Genomic DNA, 23,125 nt, shown 5'->3' with positions numbered 1-23,125 from the left:
AAAATGAGATTTCCCCCATCTCCATGCATTTGAAGGACCTTATTGTCCGGTTTTCAGGCCATAGTCCAGATGGAAACAAAGGCCAAAATTTCCACCTCAAAGCCATGCACAAGATGAGCAACTGCATCTGACCCCAACAGGGAGGGATGCATTAATTTGTTGCAATATAGTGAGTTTGGCAAACCACTTTCCTCCTTAATCTTGCCACTATTTTGTCCTTTCCATGTAACAGATACCTAGGGTGCATTTACACTGAGGCATGGATGCAGTTTGACGCCACTTGAATTGCCACAGCTCATTGCTGTTGCATTATAGGAGTTGTAGTTTGGAGAGGCACCATTCCTCTTTGGCAGAGAAGACTAAAGGCCTGGTAAAACTAAACTACACCTACTGGGATTCCATAGCATTAAGTCATGGCAGTTCAACTAGTCAAACTGCATGGAAAGTCAAATGCACATAGAACAAAATGCATATGTAAACCAAACTGGATTTAAACCAACAGCTGGCACGGTCTTTGTACTTCCTTCCAGCTCTATGTAGGTTTCAACAATATTCGGCCTGAAAACTCACCCTCTGAGTTTTGAAATTCTGCAGCAGTTTGCATGAACTCATCCTTTTGCCGCTTCCACAATAGAGGCTTTAGATCAATGCCAGATTTGGGATTATGCATCTGCGTTTGTTTTCTGTTTAACAAGGGCATCTGAGTAGAGAAGGATGAGCCAAGAGCTTGGGCTGCCAAAGACTTCATCAGTCAGTCAGTGACAAAGGGAGGCAAGAGATAGTCTTGCAGTTTTCTTCGGCCAATATAGGAGAAAACACAGACAGAGAAGAGGCATCCATGCCATACATTTAACCGAACTGTAATGAGGCTATTCAAGGTCCTGAACCTTCTCCTAAAACCAAGGGCGAATCCATTACGTGGAAGCCACCTGTCTCCATTATTTGTGAGATAATTCTAGGTACTTCATCCCAAAATTAATTTTACATTGAAGTTTGGTTTGACTTTCAACCAAATAGATTTGCACTCCAGAGCCATTCTTTGTTCTTGGTTTCAACCAAACATCTTAATAGCTTTACACTTGAGAACCATTCCTTGTTCATGGTTTCCACCAAATATCTCAATAGCTTTACACTCTGTGTCTATTCTTTGTCCTTGGTTTCCACCAAACTTCTCAATAGCTTTACACTCCAGAGCCATTCCTTGTTCATGGTTTCCACCAAATATCTCAGTAGCTTTGCACTCTGAGTCCATTCTTTGTTCTTGGCTTCCATTAAACTTCTCAATGGCTTTACACTCCAGAGCCATTTTTTGTTCTTGGCTTCCATTAAACTTCTCAATGGCTTTACACTCCAGAGCCATTCTTTGTTCATGGTTTCCACCAAACATCTCAATAGCTTTGCACTCCAGAGCCATTCCTTGTTTATGGTTTCTACCAAATATCTCAATAGCTTTGCACTCCAGAGCCATTCTTTGCTATTGGTTTCCACCCAAATATCTCAATAGCTTTGCACGCAATAGCTTTGCACTCCAGAGCCATTCTTTGCTATTGGTTTCCACCAAATATCTCAATAGCTTTACACTCCAGAGCCATATGTCTTCTTGGAAAAAATTATATTGTTGTCTTGCAGAAGACACATATGCGTCAGAAGAAGTGGTGGACCAACAGCCGGTCTTGATGAAGGTGATGGATACAGCGGACCAGGTAAAGGAGGAACTGAGATGAAGCTTTCCAAATACCTTTTTGGAGACGTTGAAATTTAAAAGAAATATCATCACTGATATTGAGGGTTAAGGTGGTGTAATGATTTGAATTTTGGATTAGGGGTGCATCTACACTATAGAAGTTATGTGGTTTGGCATGTAGTTCTTCAAGATCTTTGGTTTTCTCTACCCAAGAGAGCTGGTGTCTTACCAAGCTATTACTCCCATTATTCAATCACAGTGATCCATGGCTGTTAAGATGGTGCCAAGCTGCATTAATTCTGAACCCTATGACTTTGGGAGATCTGTGCTTGGATCCTTGTTCAGCCATAGAAACCCACTGGGTGACCTTAGGCAAGTCGCACACTCTCAACCTCAGAGGGAAGGATGGCAAGGCAAGAAATCCAGAGGAAGGGCATATAATGTAAAAGCACATAACAACAATAAATCTTGATGGTGCCATGGCCTGCTATGAAATTGGCACATCTCCATCAAGGCTCATTTTCATATCGATGATCAGATCTGATCCATCCCAACAGCTGAAAACCAAACCGGAGGTGAGGTTATGTTACTACCTGTTTCATATTGACATGGGGTGATGCTTGAGAGTCGTTTGGGGGGAGTGAAAAATGGCCAAGTGAGGTTGCGCAGCTCAATATGAAAATGTGCCATTCTATTTTGGACAGATTAGATTTCTTTTGATCACTCCGTGTCCTGGAATGTTTCTCTGCACATCTTGAAAAGGGGTTTTTGTCAGGAGAGCCAGGTAAAGAGACTAGGCTTTCTTCTAAAGCCAGAAAATGACATTTTAATTAAAAGAAAGAATTCAGATTCAATGGACACTCATCAGGGCTGGCTTGGAGTGGCTGAACAGCATGAACTGATCTTGCAATGCTTTTAGAGCTCCTTGGAGGAATGCTCTTTGCAACCTTTGTCCAATCTTTACAATTGACTTTTTAATGCTGTGCCAAGTAATGTGCCCAATTGTGTGGGATCCAGGCAATCCTTGGAAACAAAATACAAAATATGCAGAGGAGGCTTTTTAAAAATCATGTCAGAAGAGACTTAAGAACATACTGCAAGTTGCTTCTGGTGTGAGAGAATTGGCTGTCTACAGACAAGTTGCTGAGGGGATGCCTGGATGTGTTACCATCCTGCTGGGAGGCGTCTCTCATGTCCCTGCAAGCTAGAGCTGACAGGTGGGAGCTCACCCTATCTCATGGATTCGAACCGGCAAACTTCAAGTCAGCAACCCAACCTTCAGGTCAGCAGTCCAGTGTGGCTCATTAGGGGAGGATTTGATCAGTATGAATCTTTAGCTCCTCCTTTGGTGCAACTATGTGTACCAATTTTGCCAGCTGTTGACCATAGTGTTCTCTCTAGAGATCTTAAGATCTTCCAGCAGAAGTCTATGAACTTCTGGAGGATGTAGCAATTCTTTAGAAGGTATCCTCCAGAAGTTCTGCTGTAAGATCTCAAGATCTCTAGAGTACACCTTTCTAGGAAGTTGACCATTCCCATTGACCATTCCTCTTCTCTGGTAGGATGTCCCTGTGAGCTGCGAGCGCTACCTCAACTGGGCAAACGCCTTCATCGTCGTCTATAGCATCAACAACCGGAAGAGCTTTGAGGCCAGCCAACTGTACCTGGATATCATTGCGCTCCACCTGAAGAACGCCCAGCTTGAGGCACCCGTTCTTCTCATAGGAAACAAGCTGGACATGGAACAGTACAGGTAAATGGCTGGCAAGTACCATCAAGGAGGCTCCCTGTGCTCTTTCTTCTTAGTGTTGGTTCTGCCACAATGTGTTCAGATCAAGAGGCGAAAGTCAGGGCAGAATATGGAATGATTACACCAGGGGTCCTCAAACTTTTTAAGTGGAGGGCCGATTCACAGTCCCTCAGACTGTTGGGAGGCCGGACTATGATGAAATAGTAAAAAATTAGGATTGTTGTTGTGTGCCTTCAAATCATTTCAGACTTAGGTCAACCCTTAGTCCAATGTTTAGGACAGGGGCCAGGTAAAATACCTTGGAGGGTTGCATCTGGCCCATGGGCCTTAGTTTGGGAACCCTTGATCTAGACGATCTCATAAGTCCATAGGTAAGCAAAGAGACCTCCAAAACCATCAAGATGGTCTCATAAGATCATAGGTAAGGAAAGGTACCCTCAAAGGCCATCTAGATGATCTCATAAGGCCATCAGAAGACCATCGATAAGGAAAGGGACCTCAAAGACCACCTAGATGGTTTCATAAGACCATAGATAAGGAAAGGGAACCTCAAAGACCATCTAGATGATCTCATAAGGCCATCAGAAGACCATCGATAAGAAAAGGGACCTCAAAGACCACCTAGATGGTTTCATAAGACCATAGATAAGGAAAGTGACCTCCAAAGACCATCTAGACGATCTCATAAGACCATAGGTAAGCAAAGAAACCTCCAAAGACCAAGTAGACTTAGGTCAACCCTAAGTCTAAAGTTTAGGACAGGGGCCAGGTAAATGACCTTGGAGGGCCGCATCCGGGCCTTAGTTTGGGGACCCCTGGATTACACTATATAACAAAATTGGAAAAAATTCTGTTTCTGGTTCAAAAGTCTTATTCCTTTTTAAAAAAAATCATTTTTATTGCAAGATTTGTAAGCAACAGTGTTACATTTTCTTTAACACACACACACACACACACACACACATATATATATATGATTTTTCTTGATACAATAAAAACCAAATTGACTGCTAAGGATGGTTAGGGAAGGGGAGAAGAGGGGGGTTGGGCGAGGAATATGAGGGGAGGGGAAGGAGCAGGAGGAGAAAAAAGGGGGGAAAGGCAGAGAGAGAGAGAGAGAGAGAGAGAGAGAACGGTTAATAAAAAACAAAAAACAAACAAAGCAAAAAACAAAACAAAAGACAAAAAGAAACTGGAAAAAAACTATAAACACAGTTGCTATAATTTTCCTACTACTTCCAGTGTCCGTACCGTGCCGGGTTTTTTTTCCTTTTTACGTTCTCCTTTATAGTTGAATAGATACATTTGCCTTTTAGAATCGCCCTGGGGTTCTCAATAATCCAACTTTATATATATATTTATTTTTTCTTTTCATAAATAATCTATCAGTGGTATCCAATCCGTTCTATTAGTTGATATTCTGTCCTGGGCCATTTTTTGTGTAAGAATGTCCATGTGCATAATGTCCAATATTTTAGAGATCCATTGTTCGGTATTAGGAGTTTCCTCAGTTTTCCATCTCTGTGCCAATATAATTCTAGCCACAGTCGTAAAATAAAATATAAGTTTATCTGTGTTTTTATCTACATGTGGATCTGTAATTTCCAATAAGAAAATTTCAGGTTTGAATTTAAATTGTTTTTGTAGAATTTTCATCATTTTTTTTGTACAATTCGTACCAGATTTTTTTTTACCCTTTTGCACTCCCACCACATGTGGATGAAAGTGCCAGTCTTCTTTCCACATTTCCAACACTTCTCATTCGTTTTTCCTTTATTATACAATGCCAATTTCTTCGGAGTCAAGTACCACATGTAGAACATTTTGTACCAATTCTCCTCAATCTCCACTGAATATGCATACCCTAATTTCTTTATCCATAACTCCTCCCATTGATTCCTGCTGATAGTGTGTCCAACTATTCTGGCCCATTTTAAAAGTCTTATTCCTGTTTCATTGTGCAGTCCTTATTTTGAAGGAGTTGTTCTACTCCAGAAACTTCGTTTTTGCAGCTGCCACAAACTAGGTTGAATTGTTTGAGACACAATGATGAGATAGCCATTGAAAAACTAAAGCAAAATGTGCTGCAGGATGTCCCTCCCGCAAACACAAAGTTTGTGCAGTTTAATAAACTTTCCCCATGTTTTTATGATAGAACCAATTAGGAAATGACATTTATAACTCAGGGACAAAACTCATGTTACATAGTGTTACCAATTGACAAGGAGCTCAGGCCTTTTAACACCCTTTCTGGTTAACCTGTGTGCCAATAAATATCATACATAAAAGAGGCATGGCAATTGGAGAAGGGAATAGCAGGGAATCACATTGGAGATTCCCAAGCGTTGGGACATCAGGTGCATCTGGTGCAGTCCTTATTTTGAAGGAGTTGTTCTACTCCAGAAACTTCGTTTTTGCAGCTGCCACAAACTAGGTTGAATTGTTTGAGACACAATGATGAGATAGCCATTGAAAAACTAAAGCAAAATGTGCTGCAGGATGTCCCTCCCGCAAACACAAAGTTTGTGCAGTTTAATAAACTTTCCCCATGTTTTTATGATAGAACCAATTAGGAAATGACATTTATAACTCAGGGACAAAACTCATGTTACATAGTGTTACCAATTGACAAGGAGCTCAGGCCTTTTAACACCCTTTCTGGTTAACCTGTGTGCCAATAAATATCATACATAAAAGAGGCATGGCAATTGGAGAAGGGAATAGCAGGGAATCACATTGGAGATTCCCAAGCGTTGGGACATCAGGTGCATCTGGTTCCCAATGTGGGACATCCACTCCACAGCAGGACACCGGGGGCTCCTCAATATGAAAATAAATAAATAAAAAGCATTCTCTCCTGACATTTCGCCCATATCTATAGCAGGCATTCTCAGAGGTTGTGAGGATGCCTGCCATAGATGTGGGTGAAACATCAGGAGAGAATACTTCTGGAACATGGCCATACAGCCCAGAAAATGCACAACAGCCCAGTGATTCCGGCCATGAAAGCCTTCAACAACACAATAAATAAAAAGCTTATCCGCGTCAGGTGATGGGATATTCTCACATCCTCTCACCAAAGACACACAATGAAGTGGGACACTCAAGTTACCCGGAATCCAATGCAGATGACTCAAATTTGTTAAGACCAAGTTTGTTTTCTTTTAGTTCATTTTTTGAATAATAAGGATTATATGATACAGGAGGGAATGGTAGCATCAGGGTTTTAGAGAGGTTTAGAGATGGCAAAAAAAGGTTGCAAACCACTGATCTACACTATAGAATGAATGCAGCTGAGCATCACTTGAACTGCGCTCAGTCAGTGCTTTGGAACCATGGGAGCTTTAGTTTGAGAAGGTCTTTCACCTTCCCTGCAAAAAAGTGCTGGTGCCTCATCGAACTAGAACTCCCAGGATCCCATAGCATTGAGTCCTGGCGATTAAAGAGGTGCCAAACTGCATTAATCCCATCCTTGAACTTCCAGAGCCAAGGCTATGAGAGTTGAAATCTAAAACATCTGAAGGAGCAAAGTTTGGTAACTTGCAGATCTGGAAACGCCTGTGATATCACAAGGCATTGTCACTGGCAACCAGAATGTACATCGGCTACACATTCGCAAAGATTGTTCGTATCAGGGACAAAAAACATGTCGACTTCCAGATGTTGTTGGATTGAGACTTCCAGAATTCCTCAGCATTGGCCATGTTGGCTGAAGCTAATGATATTGCACCCTGGTGATATCTGGAGGGTCACATGAGCAACTATGTCAAGCATTTCCTTTTTCAAGCTCTTCTTGAGAATCAAGGAGAATGATTACATCTGTCTGCTTTCCCCAGGCAGGTGACCAAAGCTGAAGGCATCTCCGTCGCTACCAAGTACGGCACTCTCTTCTACGAAGTCTCAGCCTGCCAGGACTTCAAATCAGTGCAGCATGTTTTCCATGAAGCCGTGCGTGAAGCGAGACGAGAGGCGGAGAGGAATGTGGCAGTCCGGCCCTTGTTCATCATCGAGGATAAACCTTCTCTCCACTTCGTGCCTCCAACCAGTGTGGCCTCCAAGCCAGGCCTGGCCAGCTGCACCTATAGCACCCTTTCCACAGTGAACTACAAGGAAATCCCTTCCGTGGCCCAAGCCAAGCTCGTGACGGTCAAATCCTCACGGGCTCAGAGCAAGAGGAAGGCGCCAACGTTGACGTTGCTGAAGGGCTTTAAGATCTTTTAAAGCCAGGATGGACAACCAGCAGAGACCAATAAGGCCACATTAGCATTCCTTGGGACCTTGAGAGGCTACATCCCCTTCTTAGTATATCCATTTTTAAATATTTCTCACCAAAATCCCCCCCTTGTTCCATGGTTTGAGGAGAGATCTTGCCTATTTTGGCTACAAACAAATCCCTCTTGTTTCAAAAAAAGGAGCCAACCAGTTGACTTCCTTGATGTAAGACCATTGGGAGGCAATGATATGACTGATTTCCCTCATTTTGATTGGATCACCATATCAGTTTTTAAATGTTCTTCACCAAAATGTCTCCCAGATTAAGACTCCCATATTTTGGGGGGAATCTTAATCCATTTTAGGTCCAAGAGAAGCCCTTCTGTTCCAAACAAGAAGTCAACCAGTTGGGAGGCAATGATATGACCAAGTTTACCAATTTTCGTTGGCATCAAAGGACATCTTTGACCAAAAAGACCCATATTCGATGAAACCAAGGTTTTTGCAGATCTCAAAAACAACCTTGGATGGTTCAATTTCCTCACCCCTGTTTTAAGGGGAGACTATAAGAGATGAAGAAGAAACTTGGACAACCCACTGGACCCATCCAGAAGTTGTTGGATGTGCCAAACAATGGACTTTTCCTTGCAATACAGCATAACATTCTATCAGAAACTCAATGAGCTGTTGAGGAATGGGCAGCAGGTAAAAGTCCTTGGTGTTAAACCATCAAAGTGCCAATATCTCCACTGGTTGGAGTGTTTTGCACCATTTTGGGATCTGTAGGGGAGAAAACCCAACACATAGTTGGGTTTGTTCACTGTGGTTGGTTACGATGGAGCATGAGTCCCTCTCCTTATGGCCCAGAGGGACAATGTGCTATAGCTATTGAACTCATGCTCTCAATCTTGGATTAATGGCTCCCATGTTGACCATAAGCTGCAATATGGAAGACCTCTTGGTGGATCAAGCTGGTGGTGGCATCCTCCAACATTCATAGGTGAAAATTGGGAACAAGCAAGATCAGGGGATGGTTAAGACTACAAAAGTTCTTAATGAGGAAGAACAGAGATGGACAACTACAGGTATTCTGTTGTTGATGATGATAATCATCTCCATCCTCATCATCTGAGGTGAGATTTACAACTTCAGAAGTTATTGGACTGCTGATGCCTACAGATCTAGCAAACATAAGATGCATCTACACTTCGGTATTAAAGCAATTTGAGACTACTTTAACTGCCATGGCTCAATGGAGCTGACATTGTGCAAGGTCTTGAGCCTTCTCTGCCAAAAGGTGCAGACTACAAATCCCATGATTTCATTACATTGTGCCATGGCAGTACGAGTGATGTCAACCTACATTAATTCTACTGTACCCATAGTAAGGATTCTGCTTCCCACTCTTGTATTTTTTGTAGCCCCAAACTCAAATAGATTCTGTATGAAGGATAAACTATACTGCCTTGTTGCACATATTCCTGAAGCTTTGCAGAATTTGTTGGTGTTTCTGGAAGATGGAGGAGGAAAACAGTTCCCCCCCCCCCCCCCCCAAGGCATGGAAGTAAGGAAAGAATAAGCGGAGAGGAAGCCAGCACAGCAGAATGAAAGAATTGGGTCGAAGGGACACAGAGCCCGCTGGCGGAAGAAGAGTCACATGCAAAACTGTGTGTCTCTGCACCGGTGTTTCCCAACCTTTGGTCCATGGACCACCAGTGGTCCATGTTACACCGTTGCAATGAGAACAATTGGTCTCGCGAAACCCTTTTATAGTGCCAAGGCTTATTAAATACGGTTTTCTGTGAACGAGTAGATGACAACTACTGAATGGCACATGTTCTGTATCAGAAACTAGAGCTGATGTGGTCTATCCAATGCAATTTTCTGAATCAGCACCCCAAATAACCAAACTAAATCTAAAGATGACCAAAACTGATTCATAACCCTTTTGGTACTAATGTTGGAGATTGGTCCCTGGTCAAAGTGGTCCCTGGTCAAAAAGGGTTGGGAACCACTGGTCTACGCTATAGAATGAACGCAGTTCATCTCTACTTGAACTGCTATGCAATGGAATCATTGGAGTTGTAGTTTTGCAAGGTCTTAAGCCAGGCATGAGCAAACTTTTTTCCCTTGGGGCTACATTGATGACCTGGCCAAGAGGGCCGGGCCAGAAAAGAGGGGGCAATAGTAACTCAAAACGCAGATGTCTATAATCTACAGCGAAACTTAAAAAGGAAAGTATGATATATAATGTGTGAGTACTACATTGGTAATGTAATATTATCTTCTATATAAACAACTTTTAGTGGCACTTGTTATACAAGCTGCAAAAGAAGGGGATTATGGTGTCATATTAACATCAATCTAAACTGGATTTGACTAGAAACAGTGGTAGATCATAGCCCTCTGGAATCTCTTACGTTTACTAGTAGTATATATTGCAATGAATACTTTACTTAAGGTATCCACTACTTGTATTCTCATTCACTACATTAGTATAGTTCTTAACATAAAGGAATACTCTTGACAACACTTACAAAGGTACAGTAGAGTCTCACTTATCCAACATTCGCTTATCCAACGTTCTGGATTATCCAACGCATTTTTGTAGTCAATGTTTTCAATACATCGTGATATTTTGGTGCTAAATTCGTAAATACAGTAATTACTACGTAGAATTACTGCATATTGAACTACTTTTTCTGTCAAATTTGTTGTATAACATGATGTTTTGGTGCTTAATTTGTAAAATCATAACCTTAATCTCTCCTTATTATCCAACATTTTCGTTTATCCAACGTTCTGCCGGCCCGTTTATGTTGGATAAGTGAGACTCTACTGTATTATGGAAAAACTATTCCTATTTATAATTTAAGTGCCAGTTATGTCAAATAGAAATCAAAACCAGATAAAGTCTTATTGTTGACTTAATAACAATCAAAATTGCTGTCGCAGCATTGAGTCAAGGTCAATAAACAGTTCTTAACATGCAGATGTACAAAAGGCAACACTTCACATAAGTCTCAACATAAAACTGTTGTACTCTCTAGATTGGTTACAATCTTGTCAAATCAAATAAATGAAAAACAAGCAGAATCTACTGCCCTCTTGATAGTGTTCTCAAGTGTAGAAAGCTTAGAAAAAGACAGTTAAGTAATTAATATAACATCTTTAGAAGTTCTTCTTAGAAGTTCTTCTTAGTAGCTCCTGGATACCATACTTTCCTTTTTATGTTTCACAGAAGACGGTGGCCAGGCACATGCTGGGTATGGAGGGCCAGGAAATGGCATGGCAAGGGTCATTGTCAGGTGGTTTTCCCAACATAAGGATGGGCTGCTCATCCCATGCTGGGAGAAAGGCAAGGCACGCAGCGACTGCCCCAATCCTTCTCCCGATCCTCAAGCTGCCCTCTTGGCATTATGCCAGAAGGAGGGCGAGACAGGTGTTGGCTGAGAGTGCTCTGGGGGGCTTCTTCGAGCCGTCTTCCTGGCATAAGGAAACCTCTCTATAATCCCAAGCATGCCCAGATAGGCTTTGCAGATTTCCCTCTTAGAATCATAGAATCATAGAATAGTAGAGTTGGAAGAGACCTCATGGGCCATCTAGTCCAACCTCCCGCTAAGAAGCAGGAAATCGCATTCAAAGCACCCCCGACAGATGGCCATCCAGCCTCTGCTTAAAAGCTTCCAAAGAAGGAGCCTCCACCACAGTCTGGGGGAGAGAGTTCCACTGCCGAACAGCCCTCACTGTGAGGAAGTTCTTCCTGATGTTCAGGTGGAATCTCCTTTCCTGTAGTTTGAAGCCATTGTTCCGTGTCCTAGTCTGCAGGGCAGCAGAAAATAAGCTTGCTCCCTCCTGCCTATGACTTCCCCTCACATATTTGTACATGGCTATCATGTCTCCTCTCAGCCTTCTCTTCTGCAGGCTAAACATGCCCAGCTCTTTAAGCCGCTCCTCATAGGGCTTGTTCTCCAGACCCTTGATCATTTTAGTTGCCCTCCTCTGGACGCTTTCCAGCTTGTCAACATCTCCCTTCAACTGCGGTACCCAAAATTGGACACAGTGTGATTCCAGGTGTGGTCTGACCAAGGCAGAATAGAGGGGAGCAGGACTTCCCTGGATCTAGACGCTATTCCCCTCTTGATGCAGGCCAGAATCCCATTGGCTTTTTTAGCTGCCGCATCACATTGTAGGCTCATGTTTAACTTGTTGTCCACGAGGACTCCAAGGTCTTTTTCGCACACATGCTGTCAAGCCAGGTGTCCCCCATTCTGTATCTTTGATTTCCATTTTTTCTGCCGAAGTGAAGTATCTTGCATTTGTCCCTGTTGAACTTCATTTTGTTAGTTTCGGCCCATCTCTCTAGTCTGTCAAGATCGTTTTGAATTCTGCTCTTGTCTTCTGGAGTGTTAGCTATCCCTCCGAGTTTGGTGTCATCTGCAAACTTGATGATCGTGCCTTCTAACCCTTCGTCTAAGTCATTAATAAAGATGTTGAACAGAACCGGGCCCAGGACAGAACCCTGCGGCACTCCACTTGTCACTTCTTTCCATGATGAAGACGACGCATTGGTGAGCACCCTCTGGGTTCGTTCGCTTAGCCAATTACAGATCCACCTAACCGTAGTTTTGTCTAGCCCACATTTTACTAGTTTGTTTGCCAGAAGGTCGTGGGGGACTTTGTCGAAGGCCTTACTGAAATCCAGGTACGCTACATCCACGGCATTCCCTGTATCGACCCAACTCTGTCTGTCTGGCATGACTTGTTTTTGGTAAATCCGTGTTGACTATTAGCAATGACCGCATTTGTTTCTAAGTGTTCGCAGACCACTTCCTTAATGATCTTTTCCAGAATCTTGCCTGGTATTGATGTGAGGCTGACCGGACGGTAATTGTTTGGGTCGTTCTTTTTTCCCTTCTTGAAGATAGGGACCACATTTGCCCTCCTCCAATCTGCTGGGACTTCTCCTGTTCTCCAAGAACTCTCGAAGATGATTGCCAGTGGTTCTGAAATAACTTCAGCTAGTTCCTTCAATACTCTTGGATGTAGCTGATCTGGCCCTGGCGACTTGAATTCGTTTAGAGTGGCCAGGTATTCCTGGACAACTTGTTTCCCTATTCGGGGTTGGATTTCCCCCAATCCAACCATGTTGTCCATTCCATGTTGCTGAGGTTGAAGATGGCTTTCTTTTTGTGAGAAGACCGAGGCAAAGAAGGCATTAAGCAGTTCTGCCTTTTCCCTATCCCCTGTCACCATCACCCCATCTTCTCCTTGCAGTGGCCCTATCGCCTCCTTTTTCTTCCTTTTTCTACCAACGTAAGCAAAAAAACCTTTTTTGTTGTTTTTTATGTCCCTGGCAAGCCTGAGCTCATTTTGTGCTTTAGCCTTGCGAACCTTTTCCCTACAGGTGTTGGCTATACGTTTGAATTCTCTTTGGTGATTTCTCCCCTTTTCCACTTCTTGTGCATGTCACTTTTGAGCTTTAGCTCAGTTAGAAGTTCTTTGGACATCCATTCTGGCTTCTTTGCATTTGTCTTATTTTTCTTCTTTGTTGGCACTGTTTGCATTTGCGCCTTCAGTATTTCACTTTTGAAAAACTCCCATCCATCCTTAACTCCCTTGTTTTTTAATATTGGCATCCATGGGATGCCGCTCAGTCATTCCTTCATTTTTTGGAAGTCAGCTCTCTTAAAGTCCAGAATGCGTGTTTGACTTGTCTTAGTTTCAGCATTCCTTTGTATTGCAAACTGCAGGAGCACATGGTCACTTGCCCCTAAGGATCCAACCACTTCAACTGTATTGATCAGGTCTTCCACATTTGTTAAGATTAGATCAAGAGTTGCTGATCCCCTTGTTGCCTCTTCTACCTTCTGGAACATAAAATTGTCTGCAAGGCAAGTAAGGAATTTGTTGGACTTTGTACTCTTGGCCGAGTTTGTTTTCCAGCAGATATCGGGATAATTGAAATCGCCCATGACTACTATATCTCTTCTTTGTGCCTGTTTGGTCAGCTGTTGAGAGAAAGCTTCATCAAGTCCTTCATCCTGACTCGGAGGTCTGTAGTAGACACCCACGACAAGGTCTTTTTGAGTCCCGGTTCCCTTGATTCTTATCCAGATGCTTTCAAGCTGGTTTCCCGGATTACAGTCTTGCATTTCTTCTGCAACGTAACTGTTTCTGACATATAAAGCTACTCCCCCTCCTCTCCCCTTTGTTCTATTTCTGTGAAAGAGGTTATAGCCCTCAATGGTTAAATTCCAGTGATGGGAGTCATCCCACCAGGTTTCAGTGATGCCTATGACATCGTATGTGTGGTGCTGTGCTAAGAGTTGGAGTTCATCTTGCTTATTTCCCATGCTCTGAGCATTAGTGTAAAGACATGTAAGCCCCTGTGACCTCCCCTTGAGCTGTTTATTTGGGATTATTGTGCTCTCTGTACTTGGTCCTTGCTGTGTTTGTGCAGCCCTCCGTTTAGCCTTTTGGCGGTTCCCTGTAGTCGTGGGTAATATAGTGTTCATCAGGCTGTTGTTCCCCTCCCCCAGTGGATCTAGTTTAAAGTGCGCCTGATGAGGTTTGTGAGTCTGTGTGCAAAAAGATGTTTTCCTACTTGTGTGAGATGCACCCCATCACTTGCCAGTAGTCCATCCTCTTGGAAGAGTAGACCATGGTCAAGGAAGCCAAAATGCTCCTCTTGGCACCATTTTCTGAGCCAGTTATTGACCTGTACTATTTTTCTGGCCCTTGTAGAGCCATGTCCTACAACGGGGAGGAGGGATGAAAAGATCACATGTACATTATACAGTTTTAGCTTTGTTCCCAGAGCTCGAAAATCATTTGTGATCTTTTGAAAAGTATGCCTAGCGGTGTCATTGGTACCTACATGAATCAACATAAGGTGGGGAGGGTGATGGGGCTTTAGGAGCCTGCTGAGCCTCTGAGTGATATGGTGTATTTTTGCCCCCGGGAGGCAGCATGTTTCTCGAGCCATCCCATCCGGTCTGGAAATGATGGCTTCCGTTCCTCTAAGGAGGGAGTCACCTACTACCAAGACCTGTTTCCTTTGAGGATTGACAGGGTCCCTTTTGTGCAAGACAGTGTGTATGTCCCCTGAAGAGTGTTCCTGTTGAAGTGAATCATGTAGGTGTAAAGTGTTGTCCTCCTCCTCAACATCCCCAGTGCATTCATCAATGACAATCCATTGAGATACATCCGAGAGCCCATTACTCTCCCAAGGATGTTCTTGTTGCTCCTGGTCTATGATTGGGGATGGAGCATTTGCATGATTACATAAGTGTGAATGTGGTGATGTACTGTCCCCGTCAGGGCTATCCCCTGCGCATTGATCAAGGGTGGCCCACTGAGTAGTATCTAAGAAACTGTGGTCCTCCACAAGATGTGCTTCCTGATTGTATGTTGATGGTGTAAGAATATCAAATCTGTTGTGTAAATCCAGCTGAGCAGAGGAGTTCAGTGGAGGCTGCCTGGTCCTGTGTCTCCTTCTATGGGTGACCTCCTTCCAAGCCTGAGGGTTGTCTACCTTTGAGTTGATCTCCCCATAAGGTTCATGATCATGGTCATGGTGGTGTTGGTGTGATGCAGGCTGCAAATCTACAGCAGCGTGTCGTGCAGTGTCCAAGAAGAGCTCGAGTGCCTGAATGTCCTTAAGGGTCTTAATACGGTGCTCGAGCTGTTGGATCCTCTGCTCCATCAGAGTCATCTGTTTGCATTTGGAGCAGATGTAGTTGACTAGTTTTTGTGTGAAAAAGCGGAACATGCCGCAGCTGGTGCATGTGATGGGAATGTTTTGCTTTTGTTGCATCTCTTGGTGAGTGTGGTGGCCAAGTGGGATCTTTGTACAGTTAAGTAATATGCACGCACTTTATGTGCAGACTGCCCCAAACCACCTCTTTGTGTATTTGTTTATGTTGTTTTGTTTCCTGTATGTACTGCAAAGGATAGTTAGTAAAGGTGTCTTTACTAAATAAAGCTTTCCCAGAAACTCAATTAACAGGGGACAATGCCTGCTGTCAATCAACTTAAGTAACTGGCTCTCTTTCAACACAACAGTCACACAACAGTTAGACTTTGACCACAGGAGCCAAGCCAAAACTCAGTTTAAAATCTTAGCCAAATCTTAGCCAAATCCTACCTGAAGCCAGGGAGCAAAAATGTCCTCCTGCTGCCTCTGCTTCTGCGAGAACCAACTGCCCAACTCTTTTCCTATTCTGTTTACATCCACCCCTTCACCTTGTTGTTTTAGCAATGTGATCTCTTCAGGGATGAGGTAACTTCCTCTATCTAGATTGGAATGTTAATTGCCCCAAAGGAAGGCTCAGACCATGCGATCGTAGCCATATCTCTCTTCTTTGCCTTCCAACCAAGAAGGACACTTTTTGGCTTTCTCCTAGGCAAAATGTAGCTATCTAGATGTTTGTTATTTTTCCCTGTTTTACCTTCCTTAGAGCTAGCTTAGACAGCTAGTTAGCTCCAAAACCTTTTCTATCTACAATAGATTTCTTTTTACCTCAATAAATACTTTTTGAACTTCCAAGGAGATTTTTGCAATCCTTTGCCATCCTGAAGAACAAGGGCTTCTCCTATCTCACCACACGTAAGCTTTTGCTGCTCATGAATCGTGGTTCTGCCACTCTGCTGTATTTTTGAGGAATCACCTTCAAAAGAGGGTTATTTTTGAGTCTAACCACCCAACAACCATCCTTATACTGGGAGGTGGGTGAAACATGCAGTGGCTGAGAGCGCTCCAGAGAGCTCTCCGTTGCTGCGTGCCTTCTTCCCTTGTCTTTTTGGCATAAGGATGCAGTGAGCCACTATGTCCTTATGCCAAGTGGACAAGGAAAATAGTTTGGGCTTGAAGTAAGTGATCAAAGGACCATATCTGGCCCCTGGGATTTAGTTTGCCCTTGGCTGTCTTAAGCCTTCTCTGGAGCTTCCAGTGGTACAGTGAGTTAAACTGCTGAGCTGCTGAACATGCTGACTGAAAAGGTCAGCGGTTCAAATTCGGGGAGCGGGGTGAGCTCCTGATGTTAACCCCAGCTCCTGCCAACCTAGCAGTTTGAAAACATGCAAATGTGAGTAGATCAATAGGTACCGCTCCAGTGGGAAGGTTATGGCACTCCATGCATAACCTTGGAGGTGTCTACGGACAATGCCGGCTCTTCAGCTGAGAAATGGAGATGAGCACCAACCCCCAGATTCGGTCATAACTAGACTTAATGTCAAGGGGAAACTTTTACTTTTAAGCCTTCTCTGCACAAGAGTGCTGGGGCCTCACCAAATTGCAGCTCCCATGAGTCCATAGCATTGAATCAAGGCAGATAAATTGGTGTTGAAATGCACTAATTCTACAGCGTAGATACACCCTAAATGCCCATTCTCTTAGTACTCTTATTGTTTTGACCTGGGCTAAAATGTCCTATTGCTTTCATATGGGAAGATATGCATTGAAAAAAGACCAATATAACTCTAGGTAAAAAAATAATCTTAAGAAAATTGATTCAGATCCAAAAACCCCAATGATAGCCTCCTTTTTGGTTATTAGGAGGATGGTGAAGGCAAAGTAAATGCATGGCAGGGTGGAAAGCACTTGTCTTGAGCCCTTTTCATTCCTGTCTCAAGCAATGTCCCTGACCTTTAAGAGAAGATATTGCAACTGTGCTCGATTGTTGTGGAAAATAGTTTAATAAAGGACACTTTGGGAGAGCCAGCTGCTGTGAGATCTTCTCTGATTGGCGTGAGAGCAACTTTCCATCTTGGCCTCAAAGGCTTGTATTTATTCAGCTGGAAGATCCTGAACTAAAGTACATCCTGCATGTAATCCCTCATAGCCATGGTATTTTTATGACGATGAATTTAGGTTTACCATTCCAGAGTCTGAGTTCACAACCCATTCGTACAGACCAGAATTTCCAATTTAACAGATTCTTACAAGAACTGGGTCCTGTTGGAATAATGTCACCCAATTCAATGGGGGAAACTAAAAGTAAAGATATATTGGGCAGCCTATATGCCAATCCAGACATCAGTGGGTGCATCTACACCAAAGAATCAATGCAGTTTGACACCATTTTTACAGCCATATTATTGAACCCTAGAAACTATAGGTTAATTAAACACTTGTACTCTTTGGTAGAAAAGGCTCAAGGGCTTCTAAAAATATAACTCCCAGGATGCATTGAGCCATGGCAGTTAAAGTGGTGTCAAACTGCATTCATTCTACAGTGTAGACGCACCCAATGATGGGCGGTGCAATGCTAAGATTACCGGTACTTACCTAACCCAAAATCCAAAATCCTTGGCTTCCCATAACACTTAACCCCTTTTTCAAGGGAATCCTATGGGAGGAAGAGAGGGTTCTTTCCTGGAGAAATCTCTCCAAGTTTCCGATGGAAAACTGTGGCTATAAAATAAAGCAAAATTATCTCTAGCTATGCTTTGTTATTGAACGGCTAGCCTATTTGATCCTTCTTTTTGGGCACCTGGGTCTCTCCGGCTCAGATTCACTATCCATAGTGTTGTTTAATGGAAGGTAACACAGTGTTGTGCAAACTTTGCTTTGTCGACTGATGTCCAAGATTGAAGGCAGTCCTGTCATCCAGCCTGGCTTCCACTGAAATACGCCGCTAGATATCCACTTCGGGCTTCTCTTCGTACAAAGCTGTGACATTTCCGTCCTTCCAGTGGATCGACACCTCTCCAGCGTTCTGCGTTTGGGGAAGCAAACTGTCTGCCAGGGCTTCTGGGTTGCTATCATCCTTCAAAAGCACAAAGGCTTGCTTCATTTCTGTCTCCGCGGGCTCTGTGGCTCCGTATCCTTTATCCGGGAAGAGGACCTTCCGGGCCCTAAAATGTGTGGGAAACACGGGAAAAAGAAATTAAATCAGTTCACTCAATTACAATTAATATTCAGACTTTGGGAGATTTTTCATTGAGCTCAGCTAGTATGATGGCATCCCCACCAAAGCAGACTCCGGTGGCAAGGTCCCTCCATTACACATGTGCCATCGCCCTGTCTTTATCCATACCTGTTTGCCTTGATATTTGCTACCAGGAGACCCATGCCGATCACCAGAACCAGAGCTGAAAGCCCTAGGATGCTGTAGTTCCAAGCAGATGCTAGGAATAGAGGGGAAATGGAGAAAGATGGATAAACAGTTCCGTGTCCTTGTCTCCAACCCTCTTCTAACAGTGATGGGAGAGTTGGGTTTCTACCCATCATATTTAGTGAGGCTCACAGTGACAATACTGGACACATTTCTATCTATAAGCACACTGGAGGACCTAGCCATTTCCAGAGAGAACGCTTTTCTAAGCATTTGTAGATCCTCCAGCACAGTTCTATGATCAACCTCCACCAGAAAAGCTAACACTTCACTCAGCTCCTGGAGGTCCTGGAGGTCCCATAAAGTCATGCTGGAAGGATTCCTTTAAAGAAGACTAGGCATCTGTGGGCCACCCAGTGTGATTGTATGAGCAACATCCATCAGAGGATAGCCATAACGTCATACTGGAGGACCTAAAGATTCTTAGAACACTTCTCCAGGCATTTGGAGGTCCTCCAGCATGATTCTATGGTCAATATCTGCCAGAAGTTGGCCACACAACAGAACCTAGAGATTCTTAGGGAGAATACTTGTCTAGGCATTTGTAGGTTCTCCGGCATAATTTCATGATCTACTTCCTCTGGAATAGTGAACTCTCTTCTAGACATCTGTACATCCTCCAGCATGATTCTATGATCAACATTTGTCAGAAATTGGCCATAGAATTGCACCACAGGACCAAGAGATTCTAGGGAAGGACCTAGAGATACCGAGAGAGAACAGTACTCTGGGTATTTGTAAGTCCTCTTGTAGGTCAACTTCTATCTGTCAGAAGTTGGCCATAAAGTCACACTGGATGAATTAGAGATTCTTAGAAAAAACATTCGGCATTTGTAGGTTCTCCAGCATGATTCTATGGGCAATTTCCATCAGAAGATAGCCATTAAGGTCCCTTCCACACAGCTAAATAAAATCCCACATTATCTGTTTTGATCTGGAATATACGACAGTGTGATAACTCAGTCTAAAGCAAATATTGTGGGATTTTCTGCCTTGATGTTGAATAGGCTAGATTTCTGGGTTGTATGACTGTGTGGAAGGACCCAAAGTCATGCTGGAGAACTTAAAGAAAGATTCTTAGAACGATTCCCAAGGCTTTGGTAGAGCAAACACTTCTCTAGACATTTGTAGTCCCCCAGCATGATGCTATGATCAACATCTGTCAGAAGCTGGCCATAGAAGCACACAGCAGGATCTAGAGATTCTACTTCTCCAGGGTTATGGAGGCCTTCCAATGTGATTTCATGGTCAACTTCATCTGGAAGAGAAAACCTTTCTCTAAGCATTTGTAAGTCCTCCAGCATAATTCCATAGTCACCTTCTTCTGGAGGTCCTCCAGCATGATTCCATGGTCAACATCTGTCAGACGTTGGTCATGGAATCATTCAGCAGGACCTAGAGATTCCTAGAGAGAATACAAATCTAGGCATTTTTAGGCAATCCAATCTTCAACTTCTATCCACACTGAGTTTCTTAGAATCCCAACACCATTCTCATCTTAGTGGAATGCCCTCAAGGATCCCACGCACTCCAACAATGGCCACCACATCCCAAACATGGACCGAAAAGCAGTTTAAAATATGGAGGAGAACTTACGGTCTTCCCTCCGGAAAAACCACAGCAGCTCCTGCAACACCTCTGGAGGCATCCCGTCTTTCATGGAGTCTGGCGGACTACCTTGCACATTGTCTGGGTGATGGGAGCCGGCCTGGGCCAGGACAGAGGGTCCACCCATGTCAGTGTTCACTGTTGGAACACAAAAGAGCACAGCGTAAGCTTTTTAAAGTAGTTAATGACTATATTGAGAGACTGGACAATTTCTAATTCTTTGGCACAGTGATTAATCAAAACGTGGGCTCCAGGCCCACTTGCCTAGAAGGAAGGTCAGAGACGCCTATTTCTAGAGGATGGGTGGAATGGAGGCATTCTGTGGAGCCATGAAATGCCATTTGGTAACCCCAATTTTAAGCAGGATCCTGATCACCCCACCTGCCCTCTACCATTTGACAGTACAAGGAGCTCACCAAATAACATAAAACATAGGATTGTCCAAAATGTCTTCATGATGACCGATGGACGTCTTCCAAGAGACTTTCAGATGGAGACGAAAGAAGAAGGAAAGGAAGCTCACGTCCAAATCTGAAAATTGAAGAAGAGGAGATCTTCTACAACTGAATTCACAGGCCAAAGGTACTCTGTGGCTGGGTTTTCATCCAAACTATAATGAAGTCAGCCGCGATGTTAAACTCAAAGAGGTTCAGCACCTTGGAGATGGAGCTCCCGATGGCGTAGTGGACTAAAGCCTCGTGACTTGAAGGTTGGGTTGCTGAAGTGAAAGCTGCCAGGTTCGAATCCCACCCGGGGAGAGTGTGGATGAGCTCCCTCTATCAGCTCCAGCTCCATGCGGGGACATGAGAGAAGCCTCCCACAAGGATGGTAAAAACATCAAAACATCCGGGCGTCCCCTGGGCAACGTCCTTGCAGACAGCCAATTCTCTCACTCCAGAAGCAACTCAAGTTGCTCCTGACATGGAAAAAAAAGCACCTTGGAGAATTCCTTGGCCGGATTTCTAGGCTGCATCGACATTGGAGAACGAATGCAGTAGGGCACCACTTGGCTCAATGCTATGAAACCCTGGGAGTTGTCATTTTACAAGGTCAGTGGCCTTCTCTAGCAAGGAATGCCAGTGCCTTGATTCCCAGGATCTCATAGCAGTGAGCCAAGGCAGTTAAAGTGGTGTCAAACTGCATTCATTCTACAGTGTAGACATACAATAAGAATATAGTATTTCTCCCAAACATGGACAGGAATTACCTATTTCTATCCCTAGTTTTCAGCACTGGTTGCGCTCTCCATTCTTCAAGTTATACTGCTCCATCCGTAACAGAGCCGCTAGCCTTGTAATCTGTGAGTCATTCCCATGGAAAAAAGTTGCTGATTGTAGCTTCAAACATTAGCTCTCCAGGTTACTGACCTCCTGGATGACTCTCCCTCCTGCTTTGTTCCCCTGGATTTAATCTCTTAACAATTCAAAGTTCGCATTCCAAGGCCAAAGGGGATTCTCCAGGCATTTGCACCAAAGGCAACGGTTGCTGAGACACTCGGTTTTCACTTTCCCATGCACTGCGTGTCTCTTTTAAAAACATATTTCTGGAAGAAGGCGAAAAGAGCCCCGTCAGCTTTTCAGTGGATAAAGACAAGTAACTCAAACACCCATGTTGATGGATGGGGTTTAACCTTTGCCTCCAATTTGGATACCTTTCTCTATTACATAACCATCGCTTGAAGTGGTTCCATTCCATCGGATCCAGCAATTTGCATGAGCACTTAGAATCTTGTTGCAGGTTGCCATGGCAATTAAGGTGGAATCATAGTGCTCGATGAGAATGCATAATACAACTAAAAACTCATCCTTTCTGGCAGGCAAACCTATTCAACTTGGAACCAGGAGTTTTAAATTACCAATTGAGATTACACAAATCTGGAATGGGGAGCACTACCGTGTTTCCCCGAAAATAAGACAGTGCCTTATATTAATTTTTGCTCCCTAAGATGTACTAGGTCATATTTTCAGGGGGTGTCTTATTTTTCCATGAAGAAGAATTCACATTTATTGTTGAACAAAAAAATGAACATTTATTATATATTGTACAGTAGTTGTCATCACAAACCACCCTAACCAGACAAACTGTGAATCCTATCATGAATTTCTTGTTACTACTATTATTTCCATGTACAACTGGTATGTACATTTACCAATCCTGCATGCTCTGGTTTCTGTTTGGCAGGCGCTGGGCATGCTTCCAAACAAAAACTTTGCTAGGTCTTACTTTCAGGGGAGGTCTTATTTTTCCGGGATGTCTTATTTTTGGGGAAACAGGGTATGTCACTGAATTCTAGTGCCCCTTAAGAGCCAAGAAAGGTCCTTTTGCATTAGCACAGCATCCTGGGTACATATTAATTATTTTTCCCCTTTTTACTATCCAAAATTCTCACTTACCAGAAAGGAGACTGCCTCGGAGTCGTGTCCTCTAATTCATGCATCCGCCCGCAATGAACAATTGCTCATTCCCTCCCTTTGGATGGCTGTCCTTCCCCAGCAAACATGCATTCTCCTCCCCTTCTTGACTCCGCCGCTCTTTTTGCCAAAGGTGAGTGAACTCTTTCTCAGCCTTTTATTGACCTGAAGATTGCAGTGTTGCTCTGCAGAGAAAGCCCCATCATCCTCCATGAAATGAAACCATGTCATATAATTGCAGCTCCTTAAGACAGGCAATTCTGTTTTATATCTGGAAGAAAAGTGCGACTTCCGTATAAGGCAATTTTGTTTTATGGATGGTGCAATTTGCAATAAAAAA

General features: G+C 43.4%; 2 protein-coding genes across 4 annotated transcripts in view; one reads left to right on the top strand and one right to left on the bottom strand.

The window, feature by feature from the left end:
* rasl12 (RAS like family 12) overlaps positions 1-17,370 on the top strand; it is a 28,628-nt gene extending 11,258 nt beyond the window's left edge. Inside the window, exons 4-6 of the mRNA XM_016996946.2 lie at positions 1,630-1,703; positions 3,247-3,437; positions 7,271-17,370. Coding sequence (XP_016852435.2) covers positions 1,630-1,703; positions 3,247-3,437; positions 7,271-7,655 — 650 coding nt within the window. The 3' untranslated portion in view covers positions 7,656-17,370. The remainder of the gene's footprint in view (positions 1-1,629; positions 1,704-3,246; positions 3,438-7,270) is intronic.
* slc51b (SLC51 subunit beta) lies at positions 17,323-22,904 on the bottom strand. Of its 3 annotated transcripts, XM_008119429.3 has the most exons (6): positions 22,768-22,904; positions 21,742-21,917; positions 20,791-20,905; positions 20,363-20,512; positions 18,689-18,779; positions 17,323-18,506 (listed from the first exon to the last, which is right to left on the bottom strand). In XM_008119429.3, exons 3-6 carry the CDS (start codon positions 20,828-20,830, stop codon positions 18,287-18,289), a joined length of 501 nt encoding a protein of 166 aa, XP_008117636.1. In that variant the 5' UTR covers positions 20,831-20,905; positions 21,742-21,917; positions 22,768-22,904; the 3' UTR covers positions 17,323-18,286. The 3 variants fall into 3 exon arrangements, with proteins under 3 accessions (XP_008117636.1, XP_003226610.1, XP_008117637.1); XM_003226562.4 differs by lacking the exon at positions 21,742-21,917 and having other exon boundaries at positions 22,768-22,891; XM_008119430.3 differs by lacking the exons at positions 21,742-21,917; positions 22,768-22,904 and adding an exon at positions 21,582-21,735.
* Between the last annotated feature and the right edge of the window lie 221 nt (positions 22,905-23,125).

Source organism: Anolis carolinensis, unplaced genomic scaffold, assembly GCF_035594765.1.
Source record: "Anolis carolinensis isolate JA03-04 unplaced genomic scaffold, rAnoCar3.1.pri scaffold_11, whole genome shotgun sequence".
Taxonomy (NCBI): domain Eukaryota; kingdom Metazoa; phylum Chordata; class Lepidosauria; order Squamata; family Dactyloidae; genus Anolis; species Anolis carolinensis.
Note: the sequence above shows the minus strand (reverse complement) of the source record. Positions and strands in the feature narration are given on the sequence as shown.